General features: G+C 41.2%; 1 protein-coding gene across 1 annotated transcript; it reads right to left on the bottom strand.

Annotated features, from left to right (window-relative positions):
- Positions 1-9,632: 9,632 nt before the first annotated feature.
- her15.1 (hairy and enhancer of split-related 15, tandem duplicate 1) lies at positions 9,633-10,372 on the bottom strand. The gene is made up of 2 exons (XM_060909812.1): positions 10,290-10,372; positions 9,633-10,185 (listed from the first exon to the last, which is right to left on the bottom strand). The coding sequence occupies exons 1-2, from the start codon at positions 10,350-10,352 to the stop codon at positions 9,772-9,774; spliced, it is 477 nt and encodes a 158-aa protein (XP_060765795.1). The 5' UTR covers positions 10,353-10,372; the 3' UTR covers positions 9,633-9,771.
- Between the last annotated feature and the right edge of the window lie 2,318 nt (positions 10,373-12,690).

Genomic DNA, 12,690 nt, shown 5'->3' with positions numbered 1-12,690 from the left:
TGCATTTTGGCCATACTGCTTGTGCTTATCTCGACCACACCAGGGGCGTGTTTAGCCTATTTTTGGGGGTGCTCAAGCAACCCCAAAAACGACCTCAGCACCCCCTAGCTCAGCACCCTCAAAAACACTGCTTTTGGACGTAATTTTCATAAATAAGTGCCCTTGCGCACTGCGCAATGAATGTGTGCGCGGGCATGTGTGTGTTCTTGAATTCACCTGTTACGTGATAGTTCTATGACCAGTAAAATACCTCTCCTCCTTGCGTCCCCTCTGATTGGGTTGCCTGTCCGCGCGAGTGCTAGCTACGACATGGTGTTTTTTTTAACTGGATTCCACGCCGATGAGGAACTCGAAGTAGCACCTGAGTGTTACTGGCATAGCGAGATGTGAAGGTACGGACTGGAGTTACAATTGTTAAACACAACACAATAATATGCATAATGCAATATTGATGTTCCCTGGTCTATGAACAGAATGATAAAAACGACATTTACCATCCATATCGAGATACTTTTGTGCAGAGCTGTACAAGTGCTACGGTGCTAGACCACCGTGTGTTAGTCAATTTTATTTAATGTAACATAGCGTTTACTAATGTAAACTAATGTAAAATCATAATAATACACACTATTATTACACAATACACAATAACACATTAATTAACAATTACCATTGTTCAAAATGAATAGCTCCAACATTACAAATGCAGTAGTAGGTCTTGTTTAGTTAAAAATATAACATAAATATTTGTGTCAGTGGTTGTAAATGTGTAGATATCATAGTTTATTGGGTCAGCTTCTGTTAAAACATTGCATAAGTCTAGTCTTGTCTTGTCTAGTCTTCTTGTCTAGTTAAGTCTAGTCTAAATGCGGAATAAACATGGAAACACTGTCGTTCAAGCCAGGTGCCTCTGTCAGCTCTGGGGGCTAAGCACCCCCAAAGATCAGATGCTAGAATCGCCCCTGGACCACACATTTCCAGGTCGATGGATATGTCGCGGTGGACCATTGCCGTGGCCTCCACACTCCCCTGATTTGACGCCCTGTGATTTCTGGTTATGGGTTATGGTGAAGGAGCGCGTGTATAGCAGGAAAGTTCGTGATGTCAATGACCTCAAGGACAGAATAAGGACTGTGGTATCATCTATTCCTTGCGAAATGTGTGTCCGGGCTTTAAATGGTACTGTTGCTCGCTGGTTTTTGTGTGTTGAACACGATGGCGAACAGGTCGAGACCATCCTGTAAATCATCTTGCACATATGATGTATGTTTTGTGAATAAATGGTTTCTATCATTTAAGTGTTAACATAATTTTGACTAACCCTGTATTTACTGTTCACTATCAGAAACAGGGGTACAGTAGGAGTCCATTTCTGTCCCCCAAGGTACAGTCGACACTAATCTACCCCCTAGGGCTCATTATTGGATCTCAAGGTAACTATGTGTACCTTTTTAGGGCAAAAAAAGGTACATATATATTCCAAAGCAGTATATAAAGGGTACAAATAAGTACATTTGAAGGTCCTGCCCCAGTGACAAGCCATTGTACCTCTAAAGATACAATAATGTACTTTATTATATGGACACGAGTGTTTTACTGGAAAACACAGCACTTGTATTTTTCATACGAGCTGCATCCGGGACATGGAGATCCAAAACCGTGACCTAAATCTCGATATGTCACTTGTGAGGAAATCGATGAATTGTTTTGATAAATTTGGGTACTTTTTGTTTGTGAATGTTTCTATATAATAAAAAGAACATCACACATTGGCTTGAAGATCTGAAGTTTATCTTCTTGTGTTGAAAAACTCACATTTTTCATACGAAATACATCGCGGATCTGAGTGACATATTTCCCGATATTTCACTCTGATGATGTCATTCCCAGTGTTTTCCCACTGACTTGATGCGCACTGTCAAAATGGCAAACCAGTTCAAAATTAAAATTCTTTTGATGAACTTGCATGCTTTTTTTTTTTGGTGGATGTGTCCATATAATATAAAGAAAATTACACGGTGATGCAAAGATATGAAGTTTATCTTCTCATGTTGAAAATATTTCCACTCATTCACTTTGCTCACTTGTGAATATATCCATTCACCACTCGAAGATAAACTTCATATTTTCTGAGAGTGATTGATGATCTCAAACGCATTAAGAAAGCAAGAAGTTGCACTAATTAACTTTTGGCGAGGCATACCTGTTAATTGAAAAGCATTCCAGGTGACTACCTCATGAAACTGGTTCAGATAATAACCAGCCAATAGTGTGCAAAGCGTCATCAAGGGAAACGCAGGATACTTAGAAGAATCTAAAATATGAAACATTTAGTTTTGTTTTAAACACTTTTTTTGTTCACAACATAATTCCTGATATGTTCCAGATGTTATTTCATAGTTTTGATGTCTTCAGTATTGTTCTACAATGTAGAAAAGAGTCAAAATACAGAAACCTATGAATGAGTAGAGGAGGGGTGTGCAAACTTTTGTACATGTATACATAAAGCATCTCATCTCATTATCCCTAGCCGCTTTATCCTGTTCTACAGGGTCGCAGGCGAGCTGGAGCCTATCCCAGCTGACCACGGGCGAAAGGCGGGGTACACCCTGGACAAGTCGCCAGGTCATCACAGGGCTGACACATAGACACAGACAACCATTCACACTCACATTCACACCTACGCTCAATTTAGAGTCACCAGTTAACCTAACCTGCATGTCTTTGGACTGTGGGGGAAACCGGAGCACCCGGAGGAAACCCACGCGGACACGGGGAGAACATGCAAACTCCACAAAGAAAGGCCCTCGCCGGCCCCGGGGCTCGAACCCAGGACCTTCTTGCTGTGAGGCGACAGCACTAACCACTACACCACCGTGCCGCCCTACATAAAGCATATATGAGTCAGTCCATGAAATGGGGTTACCAAAATGTGACATAGAGGGAGTCACTTAAAACAATTTACAACTGAAAACAAATTTTATTTCCATGAAGCATTGACCATATAAGAAAATATAACATAGTTATTAAGATAACTCCTGCTCTACAATGTATGATAAAATCCATAAATATTTACCCGGTTGCTAATGTAACAAGGACACGAACAAGCTTTTAAAAATAAAGGAAAAATATTGATAAAATCAATTTTTTGCTTTTATTTGGTTACTTTAAACATTAACACTGAATAAGAATTCATTAGAAATATTAGTTCAACATCATAAACACTGAAAATATGAAATACCAGTATTTCACAAACTTCATAAAATCTCTTTAAGATTTGAACAATAACAACAGTCATTAACAGGAAACAGTTTCATCCTCGTGTTATACAAGTCACAATAACATAGTAGACTTCTTTATCACATAATATCACCAACTGTCGGTCAAACGCAACATGGTTTTAAGCGTAACTTTGCTGGACACGCTGATAATATCACCTACCTGCTCTTGCTGGCCGCCATTTTGATGCCATTGATAGCGACGAGAGCACGTGTTGTGGTGTGTGAGATCCCGCGAGAAGTTATCTCGCGTCAGTTCAGCTGACCTAGATTGAGTAAATAGGTCTCGCAGGTTGTGAACGAACCAGGAAGTGAGTGGACGCTAAGTTAGGATGTGAGAAAAAACATCGATAATTTCTTTTATTGCCGTTTGTTTAAATTTCTTTCTACCGACATCATTTTATAGTATATTCTTCTTTATATTAAAAACATCAATCATGATTTCAACTCGTTTTATCATTTTTTATAAGCCTGGTTTCTAATGTAACACGGTAGGACACCACAATGTTACATTCACAACCTATTTTTAGTGGATGAATTCGAAGCTAAATAGTTTATAGAACCTTCTTAACTTTATTATGTGAGTGTAAAACTAAATTGCAAGTACCATGAAACTAATTTTATTGAAATTCTCAAAAAGTAATGAAGGTTTATTTTAGCTCAAAGTCAGCAAATATTCCATGTCACAAAAAACGTGTCATCCGTGTCCAGTCACAGGGGAAGAAAATGTTTCACATTTCTTTATTTCAAAAGAAAACTTCATTTATTTATTTATTTTATTTCTTCAAACAATATTTATGGATAATCTGCTAAATATTTCTTTAAATCATGGAAATTAAAGATTAAATGATTATGTAAACCCGGACCAATGAAAAGTAACATCATTTCATGGACTGACCCATATCTATTAAAAGATTTAAGAAGCTAAAATGTTACAGAAAAAGACACATATGCCTGATGTTATGAAAAAAAAATGTTGTGTTTTGTTTCATTTCCATTTTGAAATGATAATGATAATGATTATGTAGTGGCTTTACAACAGCTTGAAGAACATCTACAGTATTTAATCACACGTAAAACTCTGTTTAGTGTTGCACAGTCATGGTGTTGAATCACAAGAGAAATCAGAGTCAGAGTCTAGTGCTGTTCGTAGCTGTTGGTTTGGTTGAGAGTAACTTTCGTTACAGCGGCTCAGAGCACTGGCACACTTTTCACACTGTCACGTGTGAACACAGCTGAACTGCTGTCACAAGTCTTTTGTCTAACAGGATGCCAATTAGTGGGATTACAAGGCAGACAAACACACAGAAAACACATTACAGGATAGACCTGTGGTTCTCAAAGTGGTGTCTGGAGCAGTGTTGTAGTCAAGTCACTAAACCTTGAGTTCGAATCCAGTCTCGAGTCCCCAGTGTTCAAATCCAAGTCATTCAAGAAAATTTCGAGTCGAGTCTGAGAACAAGACTCCATCTGCACCATTTGACGGTGGCTGTTGCTGCCTTTATGTGAAAGCGTCTCTGCTGCTGTGTTGGACTAACGTTACTGCTCGACTGCCCCATTTTAGTAAACAGGCTACAGATAAAAAGCTTGTTCATCGCTCAGCAAGCCCCGCCCACTATCAACAGGGCAAATAACATGAGAGAGGGTTAACACTAGCTAGTTCATCAGTCAGCAAGCAAGCAAGCCCCGCTATCAACAGAGCAATGAACATAGCGCGTCACTTCCTTCACTGGGTGGAGTCTTGCCAAATGACGACTGAAGTTCGCGGTCGTCCCCGTCGTCTCCTCGATAGTTCTTCTACATATAGAACACACAGCAGGGCATTTTTTCCCACTGCATGAGAAGTCTGTATAAGCAAAGCGGACAATCCTAGGGGTTTCTCTCCAGCCATTTTAGCGCCATTAACGCTAGTTTGTTCCTGAACATGACATATGAACAGGTGAATGTGCATCCTCTTGTACAAAATTAGTATAAAAATTAATGTAGATATAAATATAAATATCTTCTGCCAAATTATTATGGCATGTTACAAAAAATAAAGAAAAAATTAGAGTCCGAGTCCGAGTCATCAGTGCTTAAGTCCAAGTCAAGTCACGAGTCCTTAAAATTAGGGCACGAGGCACCAAGTCTTAGACTCCAGTACTACAAGCTTGGTCTGAAGACCCCAGAAATAGGTGATGTCGCCAAGCAGTGTGAGATTTTAATGTTATCATTGTTTTATGATGCCATGGTGGTGGAGATTATGATCAACTACTGCCAAAGTTGTACCTGTTATTATTTAATAATTATAGTTATAAGCTTGGGCGGCACGGTGGTGTAGTGGTTAGCGCTGTCGCCTCACAGCAAGAAGGTCCTGGGTTCGAGCCCCGGGGCCGGCGAGGGCCTTTCTGTGTGGAGTTTGCATGTTCTCCCCGTGTCCGCGTGGGTTTCCTCCGGGTGCTCCGGTTTCCCCCACAGTCCAAAGACATGCAGGTTAGGTTAACTGGTGACTCTAAATTGACCGTAGGTGTGAATGTGAGTGTGAATGGTTGTCTGTGTCTATGTGTCAGCCCTGTGATGAGCTGGCGACTTGTCCAGGGTGTACCCCGCCTTTCGCCCGTAGTCAGCTGGGATAGGCTCCAGCTTGCCTGCGACCCTGTAGAAGGATAAAGCGGCTAGAGATAATGAGATGAGATATGAAGTATAAATACTGTAATAACAAGCATAAATACTGTAATGTCAATTTAAAGGTACGTTTAATACAAATTGGGAAAAGTACCATTAATATTATACAAAATGTTCCAATGTTGTATGAGACAATATTTTAACACGGTGTAATTTATTTATTTGTTATTGTTTTTTTTTAATGCATGGAAAGAAGAAATACAAACCTGTATTGGCACAAAAAGTACAACGCTACACATTTGCCATTTCTATGGCATGCCTATTATATGATTAGTTAGATTATCTCTCATCTCATCTCATTATCTCTAGCCGCTTTATCCTGTTCTACAGGGTCGCAGGCAAGCTGGAGCCTATCCCAGCTGACTGCGGGCGAAAGGCGGGGTACACCCTGGACAAGTCGCCAGGTCATCACAGGGCTGACACATAGACACAGACAACCATTCACACTCACATTCACACCTACGGTCAATTTAGAGTCACCAGTTAACCTAACCTGCATGTCTTTGGACTGTGGGGGAAACCGGAGCACCCGGAGGAAACCCACGCGGACACAGGGAGAACATGCAAACTCCACACAGAAAGGCCCTCGCCGGCTACGGGGCTCGAACCCGGACCTTCTTGCTGTGAGGCGACAGCGCTAACCACTACACCACCGTGCCGCCCTAGTTAGATTATATTAATAAAATAAAGATAAAATGTTGATGCTATAGATGACACACTGACACACTTTTTTCACTCTCATGGCTTTATATGGAAATCTGAGACTACACGGAGTGCAGAATTATTAGGCAAGTTGTATTTTTGAGGATTAGTTTTATTATTGAACAACAACTATGTTCTCAATCAAACAAAAAGACTCATAAATATCAAAGCTGAATATGTATGGAAGTTAGAGTGGGGTGTTTTTAGTTTTGGCCATTTTAGGAGAATATGTATGTGTTCAGGTAACTTTCACTGTGCAGAATTATTAGGCAACTTAATAAAAACCAAATGTGTAGCCATTTCACTTATTTATTTTCACCAGGTACACTGATATGACAACTCCAGATTTGCAAATAAACATATCTGACATTCAAACACAAAACAAAAACAAATCAGTGACCAATATAGCCACCCTTCTTCATGAGGACACTCAAAAGCCTTCCATCCATAGATTCTGTCAATTTCTTTATCTGTTCACGACCAACATTGTGTGCAGCAGCAACCACGGCCTCCCAGACGCTGTTCAGAGAGGTGTACTGTTTTCCCTCTTTGTAGACCTCACGTTTTATAATGGACCACAGGTTCTCTATGGGGTTTAGGTCAGGTGAACAAGGGGGCCATGTCATTATTTTTTTCACCTTTCAGACCTTTACTGGCTAGCCACGCAGTGGAGTATTTGGACGCATGAGATGGAACGTTATCCTGCATGAAAATCATGATGTTCTTGAAAGATGCTGACTTTTTCCTATACTACTGCTTGAAGGTTTCTTCCAGGAACTGGCAGTAGGTCTGGGAGTTGAGTTTGAGTCCATCCTCAACTCGAAAAGGTCCAACAAGCTCGTCTTTGATGATACCAGCCCATAGCAGTACTCCACCTCCACCTTGCTGGCGTCCGAGTCAGAGTGGAGCTCTGTGCCCATTACTGATCCAGCCACAGGCCCATCCATCTGGCCCATCAAGAGTCACTCTCATCTCATCAGACCACAGCACCTTAGAAAAATCAGTCTTAAGATATTTCTTGGCCCAGTCTTGACATTTTATCTTGTGTGCCTTACTCAGTGGTGGTCGTTTTTCAGCCTTCCGTACCTTGGCCATGTCCCTCAGTATTGCACACCTTGTACTCTTTGACACTCCAGGAATGTTGCAACTCTGGAATATGGCAGAACTGGATGCTAATGGCTGCTTGTTAGCTTCACGCTTGATTTTCCGCAGATCATGTGCAGTTATTTTGCACCTTTTTTTTCCCCACACGTTTCTTTCGACCCTGTTGACTATTTGCAATGAAACGCTTGATTGTTCGGTGATCACGTTTCAACATCTTCGCAATTTCAAGAGTGCTGCATCCGTCTGCAAGACATCTCACAATTTTATACTTTTCAAAGTCTGTCAGATCTCTCTTCTGACCCATTTTGCCAGAGGAAAAGAGGTTGCCTAATAATTATGCACACCTGATATAGGGTGTTGATGTCATTAGACCACACCCCCTCTCATTACACAGATGCACAGCACCTGATATACTTAATTGGTAGTAGGCTTTCAAGCCTAAACAGCTTGGAGTGGGACAACATGCATTAAAAGGATGTTGTGGTCAAAATACTCACTTGCCTAATAATTCTGCACTCAGTGTAGAGTACGTGGCATGGCATGTGAGTTTACTCTTGTGTAAAGCCTTTGGTCTTTGTCAAGTTCTAAGTTGCATTAAGAGACAGCAACTCCCCCTCCCCACACACGCACACGGCGTTTCTATGTCCCCCACTGAGAGACACACTCCGCTTCCTGGTGTCCCTCCGTTTTTTCTTTTCCAGCTCAGGTTTGCCCTCAGGCTCAAGCCATTGATGTTATCAAGTGTTGCACACAAGCCTCTGATTGGACGATTGAGTGTGGGAAAGCTTGGAGTGTCTCAAACCCATGCTGTTAGACGCCGAGAAATGTATTGTAAACGGAGCATCGCCTTTGTGTGCAATCAGTCTGCATTGTCAAACCTGTTTATAGAAACAGAATAGCTTCTTACTAAATATCTAAATATCAGTTATGGCCTGTGCTCATGTTATCATGGGAAAGGGATGATAAGACCACAAAAGAGAGATTTAATTAGAGTTCAGAGATTCGTTATGAAATGAAGGGATATAACATGAAACTTAAAAGTCAGATCCAATTCAGATCCAATTCAGTAATTTGGTTCGGAAGTTTACACTGATAATCAGAGTTAAGCTGAAAACTGAAAAAGAGATTGGTTGAAATTTTTGAATAATGTTATATGTTATTTAATCTAATATATGAATAAAGCTGAACTTATGTAAGTTGCATTGTGAATATGATAAATGTCTCCTGACTTGCATAGTTAAATTTCTTACCAAGTGCGACAGCTACAGTACTGAGAAAAATACTGAAACCAAGAAACGCTACTGGTTTCAAAAGTGACTCTATCACTTTTTTAAGGTTTATCTCAGAAGTGTACCCAACATCCGTCTATATATGTGTACACAATAAGCAGCAACAAAACCAAGAAATTTAACCAAGAAACATTGCACATTATTACAAAATCTTTTTGCATATTTTTAAAGCCTCGGTTTTAGTTCTCGTGTTTGGATGTATCTGGAATCTTCATTAAGATCTGAAGTGTGTGTGTGTGTGTGTGTGTGTGCTGTCGCAGTATGGATTAGTAAAGAATTTGAAAAGAAAGTCACAAGTTCATTTTAGAAGTCAATTGCCTTTATTAAGGAACAACACCAGACACACAGTGTCAACTCTTCATTTCGGTGCATTAAAGTACCAAGATGAGAAAATGTACAATTTCTCAACTGCTCTTATAAAAGATCGAAATCAAAGATTACAAGAACATAATCCAACAAGTCATTAAAATGCTTATTCTAAGCAGAATTAATGAAGACATACAGACTTTCTGTAAAATAAAATACTTCACAAAGAAAACTTATCAAGTTCAGCTTTCAAAAGTCTTCAATATGAAGAATTTGAACGTTCATTAAGTGCTTCTCAAAGAGAAGATGATTCTTTCTTTATTTCAAACTCCATCTTCAAAATACGTGGAAATACAAATCTCCTACATCATAAGAGATGGCGAAACTACCATCTGGTTAACATGAGAGCGTCTCAGTACTTAGGATCTCTACCAAGGTCTCCATACAGCTCGGTTTACACTGATCTCGATCTCTTGCTTGATTGGAGCTTGGTGGATCGGGGAGGAACGTGGAGACACGGGCAAATCTTTCTGCGCTCTCTGGGATTCTTGACAGCCGTTGAGATGCTGAATAGTCACGTCTAGTTTGGAGTTGGCAGACAGGAAGTTCACGGTTTCCCTCCAGCACTGAGAGTAACCGTCACAGTGAGCTTTCTGAGGTGCTGAGATCTGGCTTTGCAGCTGCTGCTTCAAGAAGACGACAGTCATCTCCAGAATGTCGGCTTTCTCCAGCTTGGTGTTGGGGTCTTGCTGGTGGAATTCTTTCTCCAGCATCACCTTAAGCTGTTCAATGCAGTTGTTGATGCGATCGCGACGCATTTTTTCCACCACTGGTTTTCTTAGCTAAAAAAAGGAAAGAAACTCTGTTCACAACTTGTTCACTTTGTAAAAATGGAACACATTTCAAAAGGTTAAGTAGTTGAATCAACAGTAGGAGAGATACTCACTTTATGTTTTTCCTTGTTGGAAAGCTTTGAGTAATCAGCAGAAGGCATGTAAGTAGGAGCCATGGTTTCAGAACGAGAGCGAGTCAGATGTAGTCTGTAGTGAGTGAGGATCCCTCTCTGCCCTATTTATAGGAGAGCATTAGCATTACAAAGGCATGAGTCCCAGGCAGGATTAGGTTTCCCACACTCGGAGGCCAGTGGGTGAGGCGTCTTCGACAATAGAAGAGGCATCAATTATTCCATGGTTAACCGGCATCATGGCCCCCACAGTGGGGACAGCCTTCTAGATATCAGTACCACAGACACAAGCCAGGTTGTGAGACTTTTATTACCTGGGAGCCTCCTTTTTGACTGATAAGCCACGTATAACCACTATGAGAGTCTGATAATTTCCCAAGGGGCACTGACATAACGATAAATCATTACACTTCTTATCTGGCTTGTGCACATTTTGAAATTTAACAGATGTTCAAGACTATCAGGGGAACAATTATAACCTGATTATTTTAAAAGCATAAATGTTAATGGGCATGTTTCTTTCTTTCTTTCTTTCAAAAAATTGTACTGTATCAGAAATACGAGTTAAGATTTAATTTAATGTTTACCTATATTATCTGCTTTCTCATACCCACACTGAGAGGAGGAATGCATTCATAGCAACGTCAGTTAAGCACAATTATCCCATGCCCTGGAGGATGGCACACTTCTGTTGTTCTGGGCACCCTCCCTCCGCCCGAGAATTTCGGATAATAAATGGACCGACAGTGTGGGAAAGTCAGGCAGGATCCTGCTCACACGTCCTTCGGTCAATAGAGCTGCACTCCTCTTCGTCCCCAAACACACACTCTTTGAACCTGCTGCTCAGCCCGGAGGTGGTATGGGTTTGTGGGACGCGTGCATGTTCTCATCTCCTACATCACCTGCGCTCTCATTCCCGCACTCGTACCTTTCATTACAGACATTTGAACATGAACTTATCTTCCTTCATCTTGAAAGTTTTCATCATGATCAAATTCAATAATCATGTGATTTGATATTAAATAGTTTTATTCTTATTTATTCTTTCCCTCATTTTTAGTTATTTGATTTTCAAAAAGTGAAAATCCGAGCTGGATCGGTAGTGTACGTTTGTAAGGTAAGCTATGTAACATTGTTAGTGTTCAACCAACCATGCAAATGTCTTTGAAGACCATGTAACATTTCATCCGCTATCCACTGGCTCATTTTCTCCCCGCAAGCTCTGTGGACCTTAATTCTTTTCATAAAAAAAGCCTATAATACACCATATATCCAGGCATATAGTGTCTCTATGGCTGTGCACCCAGCTGCCCAACTATCTAAAGTTTGGCCAAAGCAGCACTCTCCAGCAAGGAATGTGTGAGAGCTTCGACCTGTGTGTGTTTCCCACACTTCGGCTCCATTCAGCAACCGGCTCCACCCTGCCTCCACTGATCCAGTGTGCTCCATTATGCCTCAGCCTCAATAGACCATCTGGACTTCTGCTTATACACACAAAGCCTCCTGCTCTCCCACACACACCTTTGAAAGGAAAGGCTACAGGTAGACCTCCTGTTGACAGATGCCATCAAGGTACAGGAACCCATAACCACACATACAAACACCCTTGAGGCAATGTATACAGCCAAGTACCACACACCTGCCCATGCGAATGGCTCCTATTTACCTTAATTCTGTCATGACACAAAATGCCAATTCACCTGTTGAATGTTACATGGCATGTTAAAAGTCCGAGCATGAGATCCTCTATTCTGAAAGAGTGCGGAAGATTTTCTTTCAGAGTGCTTCCCATTTCCTTCTCTTTCTTTTTGTTTAATGACCACAAACACACCATCAACTGCCATCACTTTCCTAATGGGGCAGAAGGTATGTGACAATGCCACAGTTTTGCGCTCCAAGTGGCTTTTCATGGTGCGCCTTGAATGCCTGGTCATGTGACACTGGAATGCCATTGAGCGTTTCCTCACATCAAGACCGAAATTCCACCGTGCTGAGGGGAGGTCAGGGCTTTCCCAGCGAACAGGCTGAGTAGCACGCTCAGCATCTGCCTCCCTCACTCTCTGCATGGGGGTGAGAGTGTGTCAGGCAAGGGGCATACTGTCAAAGCCTGCTTTTGGAAGGAGGTACCCATGTATTGTGCCTTTACAAGTTACTTTTGGCGGGAGCTGGAAGTGAGTGTGGGAAAGGATTTGGGGTTCAGCCCTCCATAACCACCCACACACAGATGATTCAAAGCAAGCGTGCTGGTAAATGGAGTGATGCAATAACACAGTTACGCGCTTCAGCAGGTGCTCCTGTTAGATCCGTTTTACAGTGCTGAAACATATTGTAATTATAAGGCTTGACATGGTTTGTAACCTTGAAAAATTCCTACGTCTTTGAA

This window comes from Neoarius graeffei, chromosome 26, assembly GCF_027579695.1.
Source record: "Neoarius graeffei isolate fNeoGra1 chromosome 26, fNeoGra1.pri, whole genome shotgun sequence".
Lineage (NCBI taxonomy): Eukaryota > Metazoa > Chordata > Actinopteri > Siluriformes > Ariidae > Neoarius > Neoarius graeffei.
Note: the sequence above shows the minus strand (reverse complement) of the source record. Positions and strands in the feature narration are given on the sequence as shown.